This window comes from Oncorhynchus kisutch, linkage group LG14, assembly GCF_002021735.2.
Source record: "Oncorhynchus kisutch isolate 150728-3 linkage group LG14, Okis_V2, whole genome shotgun sequence".
NCBI lineage: Eukaryota > Metazoa > Chordata > Actinopteri > Salmoniformes > Salmonidae > Oncorhynchus > Oncorhynchus kisutch.
This window is the reverse complement of record NC_034187.2, coordinates 13,206,704-13,225,884: the sequence shown is the minus strand read 5'-3', so window position 1 is coordinate 13,225,884 and position 19,181 is coordinate 13,206,704. Positions and strand designations below refer to the sequence as shown.

General features: G+C 45.7%; 1 protein-coding gene across 1 annotated transcript in view; it reads right to left on the bottom strand.

The window, feature by feature from the left end:
• Positions 1-19,181, bottom strand: part of rin3 (Ras and Rab interactor 3) — a 34,651-nt gene that overhangs the window by 4,433 nt on the left and 11,037 nt on the right. Inside the window, exons 2-12 of the mRNA XM_020501517.2 lie at positions 14,290-15,751; positions 13,926-14,040; positions 10,578-10,650; positions 10,144-10,235; positions 5,356-6,524; positions 4,949-5,112; positions 4,583-4,737; positions 1,599-1,795; positions 1,353-1,464; positions 884-1,018; positions 571-734 (exon numbers count right to left, since the gene is read on the bottom strand). Of these exons, the coding sequence (XP_020357106.2) occupies positions 571-734; positions 884-1,018; positions 1,353-1,464; positions 1,599-1,795; positions 4,583-4,737; positions 4,949-5,112; positions 5,356-6,524; positions 10,144-10,235; positions 10,578-10,650; positions 13,926-14,040; positions 14,290-15,751 (3,838 nt within the window). The remainder of the gene's footprint in view (positions 1-570; positions 735-883; positions 1,019-1,352; positions 1,465-1,598; positions 1,796-4,582; positions 4,738-4,948; positions 5,113-5,355; positions 6,525-10,143; positions 10,236-10,577; positions 10,651-13,925; positions 14,041-14,289; positions 15,752-19,181) is intronic.

Here is a 19,181-nt window from a genome sequence, read left to right as displayed (position 1 = left end):
CTAGCTCTAGCTATATCCCTAACCCTAACCCTAGCTCTAGCTATATCCCTAACCCTAACCCTATCCCTATTCCTATCCCTATCCCTAACCTAACCCTAACCCCAGCTCTAGCTATATCCCTAACCCTAACCCTAGCTTTAGCTATATAACTAACCTAACCCTAACCCTTAACCCTTAACCCTAACCCTAACTTTAACCCTAACCTCAGCTCTAGCTATATCCCTAACCTAACCTTAATCCTAACCCCAGCTCTAGCTATATCCCTAACCTAGTCTTAACCCTAACCCTAACCTAGCTTTAACCCTTAACCCTTAAACCTTATCCCTAACCCTTAACCCTTAAACCTTAACCCTTAATCTTTATCGTTAACCCTTATCCCTAACCCTAACCCTTATCCTTAACCCTTATCCCTAACCCTAACCCTAATCCTAACTCTGGCCTTAACCCCAACCCTTATCCCTAACCCTTATCCCTAACCCTAATCCTAACTCTGTCCTTAACCCCAACCCTTACCCCTAACCCTTATACCTAACCCTAACCCTCTGTGTGTGCTACCCTAGTGGTACTGACCTGAACACATGAACGTGACACGCTGGCTTTGTTCAGGGTGCGTCTCTTCTCCCAGCGGTGGATAGAGTTCTGGATCTCCAGACTGAGCTGCCGTGTCACCACCTGCTTCTCATAGTTCTTTATGTGCTCCAACACTCCATACGTAGTCGTCAGGTAGTAGGAGCCTGGTGACACACACAAGATAGTCATCATTATGAGGCACATACACTGCATATAACATTGGTACTATGTGTGCGTCAGTGCTGTTATGTGTGTGTTTGTATGTGTGTGTGTTTACTTGTGTGTGCATGGATCTAATTTCGTTTGTCCCTACCCTCTCCTAGCTGCAGTGCAGGGTCCATCAGCTCCATCATATACTCTACATCCAGTAGCAGGAAGGCCATGTTGCTCCTGGCCAGGACGTACATCAGCACCGGGAGGAAGTCATCTGCACCATAGGCTCTCCCTGCTGGAAACGTCAACCACCATCTTAGTCAGTTCACCTGACAGTCAGGTATTTGTGAGGCAGTAATGATCAATCAACATCAACTTCAATCTCCCCTCTCAGTCAGGTATTTATAGACACTGGTGTCGTCCGGCAGTAATAATCAATCATTATCAAAGTCAATCTGCACTCGTAAACTAGCCCGGATTTTCATGCTTCCTGACTTTTGTTTGGAGATAGTGGAGTCCTAATTAAAAAGAGACGGGGGAGGATGGCATCGTGAGACTACTCTTATGCTAACAAACAACATCATAATTCAACCACCAAAATCTGCCCAGCAACAAAGACAGCTCCTCACATGGACAGCCTATAGACATGGATTCATAGATGATCTTGCAGGTCTTAAGGAGCAGATCAATCTTCTTCTGAGGGGAGTATTCCTGGTGGAGGGTCATCAACTTCAGCTGGATCTAAGATAGATGGACGGACGGACGGATGGAAAGATGTAGTTTGTTAATTACTGACGGGAGTGCCCCGGTCAACAGTAAAGCACTACATAGGAACCATTAAGGTACCATTTCAGATGCAGCCCATTACTGTCTACCTTCTCCATGACAGGGGTCTCTGGGACACTGGTGGTGATCCCCAGTTCTGTGGTGGTGGTACCCAGGACGACACTCTGGTTCTCCCTCAGCCTCTTCAGACAGCCGTCCCTGGCGTGGATGTCTTTCAGGCCTGAATACACAGCTTCCCTCAGAGGCTTCAGCATAGCCTTACACAGGGCAGCCTCAATAATCACCTCTGGAGAGGAACACGACAAAACACACGGGTTAGAAATCAGTTTCTAGTTGAGAATAGAGCTTGTTGCAGGCAGCTATGTATTGATTTGACTTGATCTTAGATTCCCTGTCTACTCTACTCACTCTGACTAATGCATTTCTGCCTGCAGTTATAGTTCTTTATGGATAAAAGATTTGGTCTCAATATTATCCGCACTTGAATATATACAGTATTTATACGTACACTGTGTAAAATAAAACAGACATTCAGCATTCACGTTGGAGGAAAAATAAGTTATTATATTTAAGCAGTAAGGCCCAAGGGGGTGTGGTATATGGCCAATATACCACAACTAAGGGACGTTCTTAGGCACGACGTGGCACCTGGACACCGCACTTAGCCGTGGAATATTGGCCATATACCAAAAACCCCCGAGGTGCCTTATTGCTATTATAAACTGGCTACCAATGTAATTAGAGCAGTAAAAATAAATGTTTTGTCATATGGTCTGATATCACCACCAGTGTCCCAGAGACCCCTGTCATGGAGAAGGTAGACAGTAATGGGCTGCATCTGAAATGGTACCTTAATGGTTCCTATGTAGTGCTTTACTGTTGACCGGGGCACTCCCGTCAGGGCTCAAACCACCCAGTTGATAATAATCCAGAGTCTATTGACGCCGTGCGGCCATCTAAGTAACGTAATTTTAAAAATCCCCATCAAAAGGTTGCAAAATGCATCATACAGGGATGATTTCTGTATTTTCAAAGTTACATATCTTGAAAACTTGATTGCTGACAAGCAAAACATTTTGGGACTCTGTCAACAATGAACTAATGATACAACTATCGAAATATCGTTTTTGGGTGGAGTTTATCTTTAATCTAGAGAGTTTTTTGCATGGTGTGTGTCTCAATCCACCACAGCCGGCTACACTATATATACAAAAGCATGTGGACAACTCTTCAAATGAGGGGATTTGGCTATTTCAGCCACACCCGTTGTTGACAGGTGTACACAGCCATGCACATTTCTGCCATGCTAGAGCTGCCCCAGTCAACTGTAAGTGCTGTTATTGTGAAGTGGCAATGTCTAGGAGCAACAACAGCTCAGCATGAAATGGTAGGCCACACAAGCTAACAGAACGGGACCATTGAGTGCTGAAACGCGTAAAAATCTTCAGTTGCAACACTCACTACCGAGTTCAAAACTACCACAATAACTTTTCGTCTGGAGCATCATGAAATGGGTTTTCATGGCTAAGCAGCCGCACACAAGCCTAAGATCACCATGCGCAATGCCAAGCGTCGGCTGGAGTGGTGTAAAGCTCGGCGCCATTGGACTCTGGAGCAGTGGAAACGTGTTCTCTGGAGTGATGAATCATGTTTCACCATCTGGCAGTCCGACAGACTAATCTGGGTTTGGCGGAGGCAAGGAGAATGCTACCTGCCCGAATGCGTAGCGCCAACTGTAGAGGTTGGTGGAGAAGGATGGTCTGGAGATGTTTTTGATGGTTCAAGCCCCTTAGTTCCAGTGAAGGGAAATCTTAACGCTAGAGCATACAATGACACTCTAGACGATTCTGTGCTTCCAACTTTGTGGCAACAGTTTGGGTTAGACCCTTTCCTGTTTCCTGCATGACAATGCCCTCGTGCACAAAGCGAGGTCCGTACAGAAATTGTTTGCCGAGATCGATCTGGAAGAACTTGACTGGCCTGCACAGAGCCCTTACCTCACCTTTGGGATGATTTGGAACACCGACTGCGAGGCAGGCCTGATCGCCCAGCATCAATGTGCCCGACCTCACTGATGCTCTTGTGGCTGAATAGAAGCAAGTCCCCACAGAAAACATTTAGTGAAAAGCCTTCCCAGAAGAGAGGCTGTTGTAGCAGCAAAGGGGGGACCAACTCCATATTAATGCCCATGATATTGGAATGAGATGTTCGACGAGCAGGTGTCCACATACTTTTGGTCATGTAGTGTATGTCGGCTTATTAATTCAGTAAGAATATTATCCTCACTTGCATATATACTGCATTTATATGCAAGAAAACCTGACATCCAGCATTCACAGTGGAGGCCAAATAAGTTTGATATTAAACACAATTCAACCATCAAATGTTAACAGTGACAACCCTCATAAACAACTATGTTGTCTGTCCCTGTTGCAATTTCACAGGTGTCACTAGAAAGTCTCATTTCCAATGCACACAGCGAAGACTGTGATATACAACTGTCTCCTGTTTGACAGTAAATAAGGGGAACATCCTCTTTGCCAAATGTGATGTTGGACACTGAATATGTTACGCATGTTCATTTGAAGATTAGTGAGAACTGAAGCATTCATGAGATAGACAGTGTTAATGTGTACGTTACACGTGACTGTAAGTATCTTTGGATAAAAGAGTCTGATAATGGAATGTATATGTACTATTAGTAAGTTATGTACATAGCCACGGCCAAGTAGAAACTGTATCAGACAAATAAAATGTCACTTTTTTGGGGGGGGGGGGTCTCAAAATAAAGAGCAAAAGGAACTCAGTATTTTGAGTGTGTAAAGAGTCTTGAAAATGGTGTGTGACAGATGCATGTTGAGTATGTCAAGGAGAATTAAGCACGCCCAGAGAGAGGCCTGTTCCTTGATAGGGAGTTAGGCCCTTAGGCCTGTATGTGTACTCTCATGCCCAGGGAATCGAACCCAGAATCCTTCCATTGCAACGCTGTGCTCTACTAACTGCAGTAACTCTAAGATTACAACTGCTAGACTATGTTACTGTATCTAGCCTCTAATTAGACTGTATATGTCACCCAATTTGTCCTCTGTGTAGATGTTGGGCTCCAGTAGATTCTGTAGCTCAGTGCTCTGGATGAGGTAACTCTTCAGCTGGGTCATCATCTGCCTGATCTCCTGCAGCAGCTCAGTGCTGGAGCTGTGCTTCCCCATGGTCTCCAGGATATACACCCTGGGGTCAGATACATTCATTGATTAGTACATCAAGGGTGTCCAAATCGATTACAAAATTAGGGACATTGAACAAATGTAAATGACATTTTCCATTAGACAGAGATATGAACAAGATTCAGTTGTTGAGTCAAAATATGTGTGGCCCTAATCAGCCCTAGCAACCATCAACTAAGCGATTCTGAAACGTCTGTGTTGAACGGATCTTCTACCTGTAGTCCTTCACCAGGGTGCCAAAGTAGGAGCTCCCGTCCCTGAACAGCTCTAGGATTCTCTTCTGGAGCTTGTGGTCGGTGTTCATGAAGTTAGTGAACACGCTGGAGAGGCGGTGCTTGGCTCGGTCCAGCATGATGGTAGGCGTCCTCTTCATCAACACCTGGAGGTTATTATTGATTTTTAATGATAAGTCTTTTATTTTGATTATGTTACAGGAAAATGTCATACAGATTCACATACAGTAACAAAGTCACAGCAGCAATTGAATAGGTACAGAAATGAAGCTTTTAGTTAGGTTACTGTATGATGTTAGTTATACATAAACATAAAAATGTTAAATGGGAAGTCAAGGGGACTTCCTGGTGAAATAAAGGTGAAATAAATCAATGAAAGATATATGAACCTTGGTGTTGTTGGTCCCACCGGTCCCTACAGCCCCGCTGGCCACAGTGTCAGCCTCCTCCTCTGTACTGCTGGTAGAGTAGGAGTCATGTTCCAGGGCAGGGAAGACAGCTTCCCCATCAGGGGAGTACAAGGACACATCTGTCCCCCTGGCCTCCCCCACGGGGATGGAGGTGGGCCTCGAGGCAGGCAAGGGGGTGCTGGAGTTCTGGGGGGTATCCGATGATGAATTGATTGACAGAAGTCCTCCGCTTATCACGTTTCGGGAGAGAGGTGTGGTGGGCGTGAACTGACAGGGTTTCTTCTTCCTGGGAGGCGGGACTGGATGTGAGGCCCTCTTCGTCCGCGGGGCTATAGCCACGGTAACAACCTCACTAATGTTTGTAGCCCCTGATGTCCCTTTGTTCTGCAGTGTCTCTGTCTCACCGGCATGAGATTCCACTCCTAACTTCTCCTCTGCCATGTTAGTGGTATCATCGATGCAGACCAGTGAAGCAACAGGCACTGGACCAACACCGCCCTCCTGTCCCGGGATTGAGGGACGGTTCTCTGAGGGTTTCCGCCGAAGGGGTACGAGTGGTATCCTGTGTGGGGGTGGTCGGGGTGCTGGGTGTTTCTGTCCTGCTGTTGCTCCGTGCGGTGACAGTGGCTGTAGAGGCTGAGTAGCTGCTACTGAGTCAGTAACAGTAACTGACACCTCTTTCTCCGAGATGAGTTGAGAAGCAGCTCCTTCTTCCTCCTCAGTGTCTTTGCTGCTGTCTCCTTCTGCTTTCTGACCTGCTGCCTTGGCTATTACTGTTCGCGGTGGGGGTGGAGACCTGGGGGAGACACTTTCCCCTCTGGCACCCTGCTTAGCCGACTGTGACAGAATCAAGCCCTCTGGGACATTTGGGGGCCTGGGCGGGGGCCGTTTGAACTTGGGGGGTACCTGCACCTGCCCCGGGCCTGGGGTGTTCAGACTCTGGCTCCTGTGGATGGGAGCTGGGACGAGGGTGGAGGCCTCCAGGCTGCTGCAGTACTCCTCAATGAAGATGGGGTTGATGTACCACAGACGGTCATTACTATTCCCGGTGGACAGCTGGATCTCACAGGACGAACTGCTGTGGCCCTGACCCTGGTCATCACGTTTGACCATTTCTGAGGAGCTGTGAAGCTGAGAACCCCAGAAATCTGCAAGGAGAAAGGAATAGGTAATTGTGATTACTGAGAACATTTCAAAGTAATGCTTTATTTCTGTGTGCTGGCGATCTTTTTCATAGAGGTGAGAAAGAAAGAGTTACCAGTTCACCATCGGAAATAGTTACCAGTCTACTCAGGAAGAGTTACCAGTCTACCATCAGGAAGAGTTACCAGTTCACCATCAGGAAGAGTTACCAGTCTACCATCAGGAAGAGTTACCAGTCTACCATCAGGAAGAGTTACCAGTTCACCATCGGAAATAGTTACCAGTCTACTCAGGAAGAGTTACCAGTCTACCATCAGGAAGAGTTACCAGTTCACCATCAGGAAGAGTTACCAGTCTACCATCAGGAAGAGTTACCAGTCTACCATCAGGAAGAGTTACCAGTCTACCATCAGGAAGAGTTACCAGTCTACCATCAGGAAGAGTTACCAGTCTACCATCAGGAAGAGTTACCAGTCTACCATCAGGAAGAGTTACCAGTCTACCATCAGGAAGAGTTACCAGTCTACCATCAGAAAGAGTTACCAGTCTACCATCAGGAAGAGTTACCAGTCTACCATCAGGAAGAGTTACCAGTCTACCATCAGGAAGAGTTACCAGTCTACCATCAGAGAGAGTTACCAGTCTACCATCAGAAAGAGTTACCAGTCTACCATCAGAGAGAGTTACCAGTCTACCATCAGGAAGAGTTACCAGTCTACCATCAGGAAGGGTTACCAGTCTACCATCAGAGAGAGTTACCAGTCTACCATCAGGAAGAATTACCAGTCTACCATCAGAAAGAGTTACCAGTTCACCATCAGGAAGAGTTACCAGTCTACCATCAGAGAGAGTTACCAGTCTACCATCAGAAAGAGTTACCAGTCTACCATCAGAGAGAGTTACCAGTCTACCATCAGGAAGAGTTACCAGTCTACCATCAGGAATAGTTACCAGTCTACCATCAGGAAGAGTTACCAGTCTACCATCAGGAAAAGTTACCAGTCTACCATCAGGAAGAGTTACCAGTCTACCATCAGGAAGAGTTACCAGTCTACCATCAGGAAGAGTTACCAGTCTACCATCAGGAAGAGTTACCAGTCTACCATCAGGAAGAGTTACCAGTCTACCATCAGGAAGAGTTACCAGTCTACCATCAGAAAGAGTTACCAGTCTACCATCAGGAAGAGTTACCAGTCTACCATCAGGAAGAGTTACCAGTCTACCATCAGGAAGAGTTACCAGTCTACCATCAGAGAGAGTTACCAGTCTACCATCAGAAAGAGTTACCAGTCTACCATCAGAGAGAGTTACCAGTCTACCATCAGGAAGAGTTACCAGTCTACCATCAGGAAGAGTTACCAGTCTACCATCAGAGAGAGTTACCAGTCTACCATCAGGAAGAATTACCAGTCTACCATCAGAAAGAGTTACCAGTTCACCATCAGGAAGAGTTACCAGTCTACCATCAGAGAGAGTTACCAGTCTACCATCAGAAAGAGTTACCAGTCTACCATCAGAGAGAGTTACCAGTCTACCATCAGGAAGAGTTACCAGTCTACCATCAGGAATAGTTACCAGTCTACCATCAGGAAGAGTTACCAGTCTACCATCAGGAAAAGTTACCAGTCTACCATCAGGAAGAGTTACCAGTCTACCATCAGGAAGAGTTACCAGTCTACCATCAGGAAGAGTTACCAGTCTACCATCAGGAAGAGTTACCAGTCTACCATCAGGAAGAGTTACCAGTCTACCATCAGGAAGAGTTACCAGTCTACCATCAGAAAGAGTTACCAGTCTACCATCAGGAAGAGTTACCAGTCTACCATCAGGAAGAGTTACCAGTCTACCATCAGGAAGAGTTACCAGTCTACCATCAGGAAGAGTTACCAGTCTACCATCAGAGAGAGTTACCAGTCTACCATCAGAAAGAGTTACCAGTCTACCATCAGAGAGAGTTACCAGTCTACCATCAGGAAGAGTTACCAGTCTACCATCAGGAAGAGTTACCAGTCTACCATCAGAGAGAGTTACCAGTCTACCATCAGGAAGAATTACCAGTCTACCATCAGAAAGAGTTACCAGTTCACCATCAGGAAGAGTTACCAGTCTACCATCAGAGAGAGTTACCAGTCTACCATCAGAAAGAGTTACCAGTCTACCATCAGAGAGAGTTACCAGTCTACCATCAGGAAGAGTTACCAGTCTACCATCAGGAATAGTTACCAGTCTACCATCAGGAAGAGTTACCAGTCTACCATCAGGAAGAGTTACCAGTCTACCATCAGGAAGAGTTACCAGTCTATCATCAGGAAGAGTTACCAGTCTACCATCAGGAAGAGTTACCAGTCTACCATCAGAGAGAGTTACCAGTCTACCATCAGAAAGAGTTACCAGTCTACCATCAGGAAGAGTTACCAGTCTACCATCAGGAAGAGTTACCAGTCTACCATCAGAGAGAGTTACCAGTCTACCATCAGGAAGAGTTACCAGTCTACCATCAGAGAGAGTTACCAGTCTACCATCAGGAAGAGTTACCAGTCTACCATCAGAAAGAGTTACCAGTTCACCATCAGGAAGAGTTACCAGTCTACCATCAGAGAGAGTTACCAGTCTACCATCAGAAAGAGTTACCAGTCTACCATCAGAGAGAGTTACCAGTCTACCATCAGGAAGAGTTACCAGTCTACCATCAGGAAGAGTTACCAGTCTATCATCAGGAAGAGTTACCAGTCTACCATCAGGAAGAGTTACCAGTCTACCATCAGGAAGAGTTACCAGTCTACCATCAGGAAGGGTCACCAGTCTACCATCAGAAAGAGTTACCAGTCTACCATCAGAGAGTTACCAGTCTACCATCAGGAAGAGTTACCAGTCTACCATCAGGAAGAGTTACCAGTCTACCATCAGGAAGAGTTACCAGTCTACCATCAGAGAGAGTTACCAGTCTACCATCAGGAAGAGTTACCAGTCTACCATCAGGAAGAGTTACCAGTCTACCATCAGGAAGAGTTACCAGTCTACCATCAGGAAGAGTTACCAGTCTACCATCAGGAAGAGTTACCAGTCTACCATCAGAGAGAGTTACCAGTCTACCATCAGGAAGAGTTACCAGTCTACCATCAGGAAGGGTTACCAGTCTACCATCAGGAAGAGTTACCAGTCTACCATCAGGAAGGGTTACCAGATAATTATACTTTTATTTTCACAAAATAACAAGCTTTATCAAAGACAACTGGTTGATGATGAGCGATCAGTATTCACAATGCAGAGAGGAACTAAATACATTAGACTATAAATGGATCTTTGTTCTATGACTAATTGGGAGGGTTTTGTTTCATAGCTATTAAAGGAGGAAGCTAGCCCATATAGCACGCACACGCACACACACACACACACACACACACACACACACACACACACACACACACACACACACACACACACACACACACACACACACACACACACACACACACACACTGTACTTGTGCGTGTCCACACACTCACTCACACTGTTGAGACACTTCACCTCCATTTCACTCACAGGGTCTTATTCTAGTCAACTTTCCCTAAAAGTTATATAATGCCATGCTACACAGGTGTTCAGAATGTCCCACTACCTACCTGAGCCTAATGTCGATATCATCTCTATATCTTCGTACTTGGTTGCCTGGACGATGACCTGAGGCAACCTCAGGGTGAAGGGTAGAATATCCCTGGAAGATAATTAATCACATCATTATTCATTTATTCAAAAAAATATTTTCAAGGGTGAGAAATAGGATCAGGAGAAGGTTCCTGTCATTCAGGCCATTTAAAACTTAGTGTAGTGTATTTGAGGGTGAAAAAGGATTCTAAAGTTTCTCATTTCCACTTCGAAATTTCAGACTTGATTTTTCCTTAAGAAAAATGTATCAACCCCTACTAAAATGTCCATGAATTATAATTCACATAATAATTCACACTTGCTGTTGCTGCAGGATTATTTTCCTGCTGTGTCAAACTGGCTCAAATGAAGATCCTACACCTGTAGGATCTGCAGGATGGTCTTGTCTTACCGGCTGACACAGTAGAAGGCCATGAGTTTGAAGATGTTGTCAAAGACCAGAACAGACCCTTCCAGGTACATCACTGGTGGAGGAGGGAGAGGGTGTTATAACACAAAATTATATGAATACTGACATTCTACATCAGAATGACCTCTTAGTCATGCAGTAGAGATAGATTGGGACCGAGAGGTTACACAAATGATTCAAGAGATGAAACTGCAAACATACTTTTCAACAGATTCTCACACACACACACACACACACACACACACACACACATCCCTATGCTGCGACCAGGGCCTGGTGAGCTCAAAGTAGCAGGAAGTCCTGTAGGACAGGAAGCTTGTGGTCACACAGCACCTTTCCCACCCTTCTCCCCCACAGGAGTTACACATAGAGCTTGTCACATGGAGCAGCTGTGTGGCTAGATGGACTAGCATCAGGTGTTCTGTGTGTGGTTTGATGAATGGGCTGGCATCAGGTGTTCTGTGTGTGGTTTGATAGATGGGCTAGCATCAGGTGTTCTGTGTGTGGTTTGATAGATGGGCTAGCATCATGTGTTCTGTGTGTGGTTTGATAGATGGACTAGCATCATGTGTTCTGTGTGTGGTTTGATAGATGGACTAGCATCATGTGTTCTGTGTGTGGTTTGATGAATGGACTAGCATCATGTGTTCTGTGTGTGGTTTGATAGATGGACTAGCATCAGGTGTTCTGTGTGTGGTTTGATGAATGGGCTAGCATCAGGTGTTCTGTGTGTGGTTTGATAGATGGGCTAGCATCAGGTGTTCTGTGTGTGGTTTGATGAATGGGCTAGCATCAGGTGTTCTGTGTGTGGTTTGATGAATGGGCTAGCATCAGGTGTTCTGTGTGTGGTTTGATAGATGGGCTAGCATCATGTGTTCTGTGTGTGGTTTGATAGATGGACTAGCATCATGTGTTCTGTGTGTGGTTTGATGAATGGGCTAGCATCAGGTGTTCTGTGTGTGGTTTGATAGATGGGCTAGCATCATGTGTTCTGTGTGTGGTTTGATGAATGGGCTAGCATCATGTGTTCTGTGTGTGGTTTGATAGATGGGCTAGCATCATGTGTTCTGTGTATGTGGCTAGATGGGCTAGCATCATGTGTTCTGTGTGTGGTGTGATGGATGGGCTAGCATCATGTGTTCTGTGTGTGTAGATGGATGGGCTAGCATCATGTGTTCTGTGTGTGTAGATGGATGGGCTAGCATCATGTGTTCTGTGTGTGTAGATGGATGGGCTAGCATCATGTGTTCTGTGTGTGTGGATGGATGAGCTAGCATCATGTGTTCTGTGTGTGGTTTGATGAATGGGCTAGCATCATGTGTTCTGTGTGTGGTTTGATAGATGGGCTAGCATCATGTGTTCTGTGTATGTGGCTAGATGGGCTAGCATCATGTGTTCTGTGTGTGGTGTGATGGATGGGCTAGCATCATGTGTTCTGTGTGTGTGGATGGATGAGCTAGCATCATGTGTTCTGTGTGTGGTTTGATGGATGGGCTAGCGTCATGTGGTTCTGTGTGTGGTGTGATGGATGGGCTAGCATCATGTGTTCTGTGTATGTGGCTAGATGGGCTAGCATCATGTGTTCTGTGTGTGGTGTGATGGATGGGCTAGCATCATGTGTTCTGTGTGTGTAGATGGATGGGCTAGCATCATGTGTTCTGTGTGTGTAGATGGATGGGCTAGCATCATGTGTTCTGTGTGTGTGGATGGATGAGCTAGCATCATGTGTTCTGTGTGTGGTTTGATGAATGGGCTAGCATCATGTGTTCTGTGTGTGGTTTGATAGATGGGCTAGCATCATGTGTTCTGTGTATGTGGCTAGATGGGCTAGCATCATGTGTTCTGTGTGTGGTGTGATGGATGGGCTAGCATCATGTGTTCTGTGTGTGTGGATGGATGAGCTAGCATCATGTGTTCTGTGTGTGGTTTGATGGATGGGCTAGCGTCATGTGGTTCTGTGTGTGGTGTGATGGATGGGCTAGCATCATGTGTTCTGTGTATGTGGCTAGATGGGCTAGCATCATGTGTTCTGTGTGTGGTTTGATAGATGGGCTAGCATCATGTGTTCTGTGTATGTGGCTAGATGGGCTAGCATCATGTGTTCTGTGTGTGGTGTGATGGATGGGCTAGCATCATGTGTTCTGTGTGTGTGGATGGATGAGCTAGCATCATGTGTTCTGTGTGTGGTTTGATGGATGGGCTAGCGTCATGTGGTTCTGTGTGTGGTGTGATGGATGGGCTAGCATCATGTGTTCTGTGTATGTGGCTAGATGGGCTAGCATCATGTGTTCTGTGTGTGGTTTGATAGATGGGCTAGCATCATGTGTTCTGTGTATGTGGCTAGATGGGCTAGCATCATGTGTTCTGTGTGTGGTGTGATGGATGGGCTAGCATCATGTGTTCTGTGTGTGTGGATGGATGAGCTAGCATCATGTGTTCTGTGTGTGGTTTGATGGATGGGCTAGCGTCATGTGGTTCTGTGTGTGGTGTGATGGATGGGCTAGCATCATGTGTTCTGTGTATGTGGCTAGATGGGCTAGCATCATGTGTTCTGTGTGTGGATTGGTGGATGGAGTAGCATCACGTGTTCTGTGTGTGTGGATTGGTGGATGGGGTAGCATCATGTGTTCTGTGTGTGGTTTGATGGATGGGGTAGCATGATGTGTTCAAGGTGTGTGGATAGATGGGCTAGCATCATGTGTTCTGTGTGTGTGGCTAGATGGGCTAGCATCATGTGTTCTGTGTGTGTGGCTAGATGGGCTAGCATCATGTGTTCTGCGTGTGGATTGATGGATGGGATAGCATCATGTGTTCTGTGTGTGTAGATGGATGGGCTAGCATCTTGTGTTCTGTGAGTGTAGATGGATGGGCTAGCATCATGTGTTCTGTGTGTGGTGTGATGGATGGTATAGCATCATGTGTTCTGTGTGTGGTGTGATGGATGGGATAGCATCATGTGTTCTGTGTGTGTAGATGGATGGGCTAGCATCTTGTGTTCTGTGAGTGTAGATGGATGGGCTAGCATCATGTGTTCTGTGTGTGGTGTGATGGATGGTATAGCATCATGTGTTCTGTGTGTGGTGTGATGGATGGGCTAGCATCATGTGTCCTGTGTGTGGATTGATGGATTGTGTGGATTGTGTGGATTGACCGATGGCTGTAACACAAATAGTCCCCATACATTTTTACCACAGACTGTTCACCAGGGTCTGAGGACAGGACACAGACATTTCAGTGGGAGACTGTTGAGGCTTAGGGTTAGGATAGATCCAGTTACAAGCCTGGATTTATCCTAACCCTATATAGACCTTCTCTGGTTAGGATACTCACGTGACTTCTCCTCCTTAATCAGAATGTCCAGGACCTGAAGCTCATCCTGCTTGTCAGATACACATACTGACAGCACCATGGATTTCTGGTCGTGGCTTTTACGCACTAAAAATATCTGTTGGTACACAAAGTAATGCTTTTAATATCTATTATCATACAACAAATATACATGAGGACATTTTTCAAAGATGGCTGCCCCTACATGTGTTTTGTAAGCATTTTTGATGAGTATGTGACCAATGAATGAGTGTGTGAACGATTTGTACAGCTACATCACAGTTGTTCGGCTGCAGAACAGTCGACGACAGTCGACCACAGATACATCATGTGCCTATGTGTTTATGTAAAGAACATGTTAGTTCACCCCAGGGATTTCTTTCTTCAGCAAGAGTGTGGTCCTCTCCTGGGCCATACCCAGCTGCAACCACACCGGGCAAGTTTTGATCAGTTTCTCCAGGATACTGATGCTAGGTCGTGGGGCTGTGGCTTGGGTTGAAGTTGAAGCTGGGGCGGGCTTGGGAGCTAGAGGGACTAGTGGGGAGGGTAGAGGGGGAGAGGAGGACTTCATGGATGGAAGTGGGGGTCTGGGGAAAGCTGGAGAGGAGGGTTTGGCTTTCGAGTGAGGGTGAGGTATGGGGGGTCTCGGCTGGGGTGGACCAGAGAGTTTTCGAGGTGCTGGGGGTCTAGGAAGAGGGGGTGAGGAGATCTTTGAGAAAGGAGGAACACGGGGAGACGGAGGTACGGAGGGTTTTGAGAGAGGATGAATGGGGGGAGTGGACAGAGGGGGTTTTGCTATAGGAGGTACGTGGGGAGAAGAGATAGGAAGTGAGGAGGGTTTTGAGAGAGGAGGAATGGGGGGAGTGGACAGAGGGTGTTTTGCTATAGGAGGTACGTGGGGAGAAGAGATAGGAAGTGAGGAGGGTTTTGAGAGAGGAGGAATGGGGGGAGTGGACAGAGGGGGTTTTGCTATAGGAGGTACGTGTGGAGAAGAGATAGGAAGTGAGGAGGGTTTTGAGATGGGAGTTACAGTGGGAGAAGAGATGAGCATAGATGATGGCTTTGGGACCGGCTGAGATGAAGGTGCTGGTAGGGTTAGTTCTGAAGAGGAGAGCTCTGGGACTGAAGAGGACATATGTAAGGGGAGGGGAGGAGCAGAGACATCCAGGATGTCAGGAAGGTGGGGTGTAGAGGGCTTTGAGACTTGAGGGGGTACTGGTGTGGAGAGGGGAGGAGAAGATGTCTCTGGGACATCAGGTACCAGGGGTGTGGGGAGTGGGGGAGTAGATGTCTCTGGGACATCAGGTACCAGGGGTGTGGGGAGTGGGGGAGTAGATGTCTCTGGGACATCAGGTACCAGGAGTGTGGGGAGTGGGGGAGTTGAGGTCTCTAAGACTTGAGGGGGTAGTGATGTGACAAGGGTGGAAGTAGAGATATCCGGGACATCAAGGACTAGGGGTCTGGATAAGGGGGGAGTACATTCCTTAGGGACAGCGGCATTGGGGACATCAGTTGCGTCAGTGGCATCAACGGCCAAGTCAATTTGAGAAGGGAATGGTTCAGAAGCTGAATGGAGGGGCGGTGTGGGTGAGGAGGGTGAGGAGGGTATAAGGGGTGAAGGGAGGAGGGGGGAGGAGTCCAGGTAGACAGGTGGAGTTGGGTCAGTTGGGTCAGGGGGTGGGGAGGGTTTGGAGGGGAGAGTCGGAGGAGCCATCAGGGGTGGTCCTGAGGAGAGGGCAGGTCTGGGAGGGGGGAATAGTACTGTTGATCCTGAAGATACGGTAGGGGTGAGGGGGGGTCTAGGTGGGGAGCGAGGCTCAGCATTCACCCTATAGAGAAAGACGAGAGATATTAGAGAAAGATAGGAAAGAGAGAGAGAGAGAAAGACTAAAATAATGTTGTTAGAAAAAAAGGTCCAGCTGTCAGGACCACAAATACAAATTCCACCTAGACACCTTTGCCCTGGAGCAGGTATTCCCAAACTGAGGCACGCGCAATGCCATCGGGGGTACGCCAAATAAAAATGTGATTAACATTTTTAAAAATAAAATATTTACATTTATATTTTCCAACGGGGCTATACATTTGGGTGAGGTTTTTTTCTCAATTGAGTAGCCTCATTTCACTGCCAAAAGTTAAACCATCTAGTGTTCAACGAAATAACAACACAATGTCAAATACAGGAAGTCTAGTCAAATAATTTACATCCAATTACTCTGTCACAGGAAACCTTCACTCTTGCGCAGACATTTAGAAAAGAAACATGACAATTTGAAAAATAAGCCACAGGAGTTTTTTGAGCGAGAATAAAGACAACTTTCGAGTAGTAAGACATGTATAAAAGCAACAGATACCATTAATAAGAAGGGGCTAGAAGCGTCTTATATGGTGAGCTACAGAGTGGCTAGGACAGGCAAGCCCCATACTATTGTGGAGGACTTAATTCTTCCTGATGCTGTGGATATGGTTGGGACAATCCTCTGGGAAAAGGCCCAAAAAACCTTTCCCGACAAGTCCAGTGACATGGCAGGAGATGTTTTGAAACAATTACTGCTTCGCATACAAGCCAGTGAATTCTATGCGTGACAGCTGGATGAGTCAACGTGGCGGGCCTGGCACAGCTCCTGGTATATGTCCATTACGTTTATGGGGGGGTCAATTAAGGAAGACATCCTCTTCTGCAATCCACTGGAAACCAGGACATCATGAGAGGATATTTTTAACATCCTGGACAGCTTTGTGACATCAAATGGACTTTGGTGGTCAAGATGTGTTGGTATCTGTACTGATGGTGCAAAAGCCATGACAGGGAGACATGGTGGAGTGGTAACATGCGTGCAAACCGTTGCTCCCGACACCACTTGCCAAGGGAATGCCTGACAGCTTGAACGACGTTTTGGACACTACAGTGAAAATGATTGACTTTGTTAAAGCAACACTCATGTATTTTCTGCATTATGCAATGATATGGGTAGTGACCATGTAACGCTTTTACAACATACAGAAGTGCACTGGTTTTCAAGGGGCAAAGAATTGACACGTTTTTAAAGTCAAACTTTTCTTTACTGACCATAATTTTCACTTGTCTGACCGTTTGCATGATGACGAGTTTCTCACACGACTGACCTATCTGGGTGATGTTTTTTCTCAACTGAATGATCTAAATCTAGGATTACAGTGACTCTCCGCAACTATGTTCAATGTGCAGGACGAAATTGAGGCTATAATTAAGAAGTTGGAGCTCTTCTCTGTCTGCATTAACAAGGACAACACACAGGTCTTTCCATCATTGTATGATTGTTTGTGTGCAAATGACCTCAAGCTTACGGACGGAATGTCAAATGTTATATAGCGAAGCACCTGAGTGAGTTGGGTGAGCAATTACGCAGGTACTTTCCCGAAACGGATGACACAAACAACTGGATTCGTTATCCCTTTCATGCCCTGACTCCAGTCCACTTACTGATATCTGAACAAGAGAGCCTCATCGAAATTGCATCAAGCGGTTCTGTGAAAATGTTATTTAATCAGAAGCCACTGCCAGATTTCTGGATTGGGCTGCGCTCTGAGTATCCTGCCTTGGCAAATCGCGCTGTTAAGACACTGATGCCCATTGCAACCAAGTACCTATGTGAGAGTGGATTCTCGGCCCTCACTAGCATGAAAACTAAATACAGGCACAGACTGTGTGTGGAAGATTATTTAAGACTGAGACTCTCTCCAATACAACCCAACATTGCAGAGTTATGTGCATCCTTTCAAGCACACCCTTCTCATTTAACCTGTGGTGAGTATTTCCCAATCTTTGATGAACAAATAAGGTTTCATATGTAAGATGGTTAAATAAAGAGCAAAATGATTGATTGTTATTATATTATTATTTGTACCCTGGTCCTATAAGACCTCTTTGTCACTTCCCACGAGCCGGGTTATGAGAAAAACTCACACTCATTATTATGTTTAATAAATGTAATGTATAGTGTGTGTGTTGCAGGCTTACAAAAAAACAACATTTGAGAGTGGCATGACTCTGGTGCTAGAGGGGGTACGCAGCTGGAGGTTGAATGTATTAAGGAGTACGGGAAGCTGTGAATGTTCTGAGAGACAAGGCAAGGACCTTCTATACCATCAAAAGGAACATAACATTTTACATACTGTACCAATTAGGATCTGGCTAAAAATACTTGAATCATTTATAGAACTCATTGCCCTGAGGTCTGGGGTCCGCTCGCCAACCAACAATTCACAAAATGGGAAAACAATAAATTGAGACTCTGCATGCAGAATTCTGCTAAAATATCCTTTATGTACAACGTAAAACACCAAGACAGTAACACAATTAAACCCAACCAAATCATGAGAAAATAAAAAGATAATTACTTGACACATTGGAAAGAAATAACAAAAAAACTGAGCGAACTAGAATGTTATTTGGCCCTAAACAGAGAGTGCAGTGGCAGAATACCTGACCACTGTGACTGACCCTAAACAGAGAGTGCAGTGGCAGAATACCTGACCACTGTGACAGACCCAAGCTTAAGGAATGCTTTGTCTATGTACAGATTGAGTGAGCATGGCCTTGCTATTGAAAGAGGCTGCCGTAGGCAGACCTGGCTCTCAAGAAAAGACAAGCTATGTGCACACTGCCCACATAATGAGCTGCACTTCCTAACCTTCTGCCAAATGTACGACCATATTAGAGACACATATTTCCCTCAGATTATACAGACCCACAAAGAATTAGAAAACAAACCCAATATTGATAAACTCCCATATCTACTGGGTGAAATACCACAGTGTGCCATCACAGATTTCTGAGGAACAATTGTAAATACATATTTATGTTTATTTATTTTCTCTTTTCTCTCTTTTGTACATCATTACAAATCATTACATATAGCCATAAAATGACATTTGAAATGTCTCTATTCCTTTGGAACTTTGTGAGTATTATTTTTACTGTTCATTTTTGTTTGTTTATTTCACTTTTGTTTATTATCTATTTAACTTGCTTTGGCAATGTAAACATACGTTTACATAGAAAGAGGGATAGCGAAAGAGAGAGCGAGACAAGAGAGGGAGAGAGAGACAGAGAGGGAGAGAGAAAGAGAGAGAGAGAGAGAGAGAGAGAGAGAGAGAGAGAGAGAGAGAGAGGAAGAGAAAGAGAGGGAGAGGGAGACAGAGGGAGAGAGAAAGAGAGAGAGAGAGAGAGCGAGACAAGAGAGGGAGAGAGAGACAGAGAGGGAGAGAGAAAGAGAG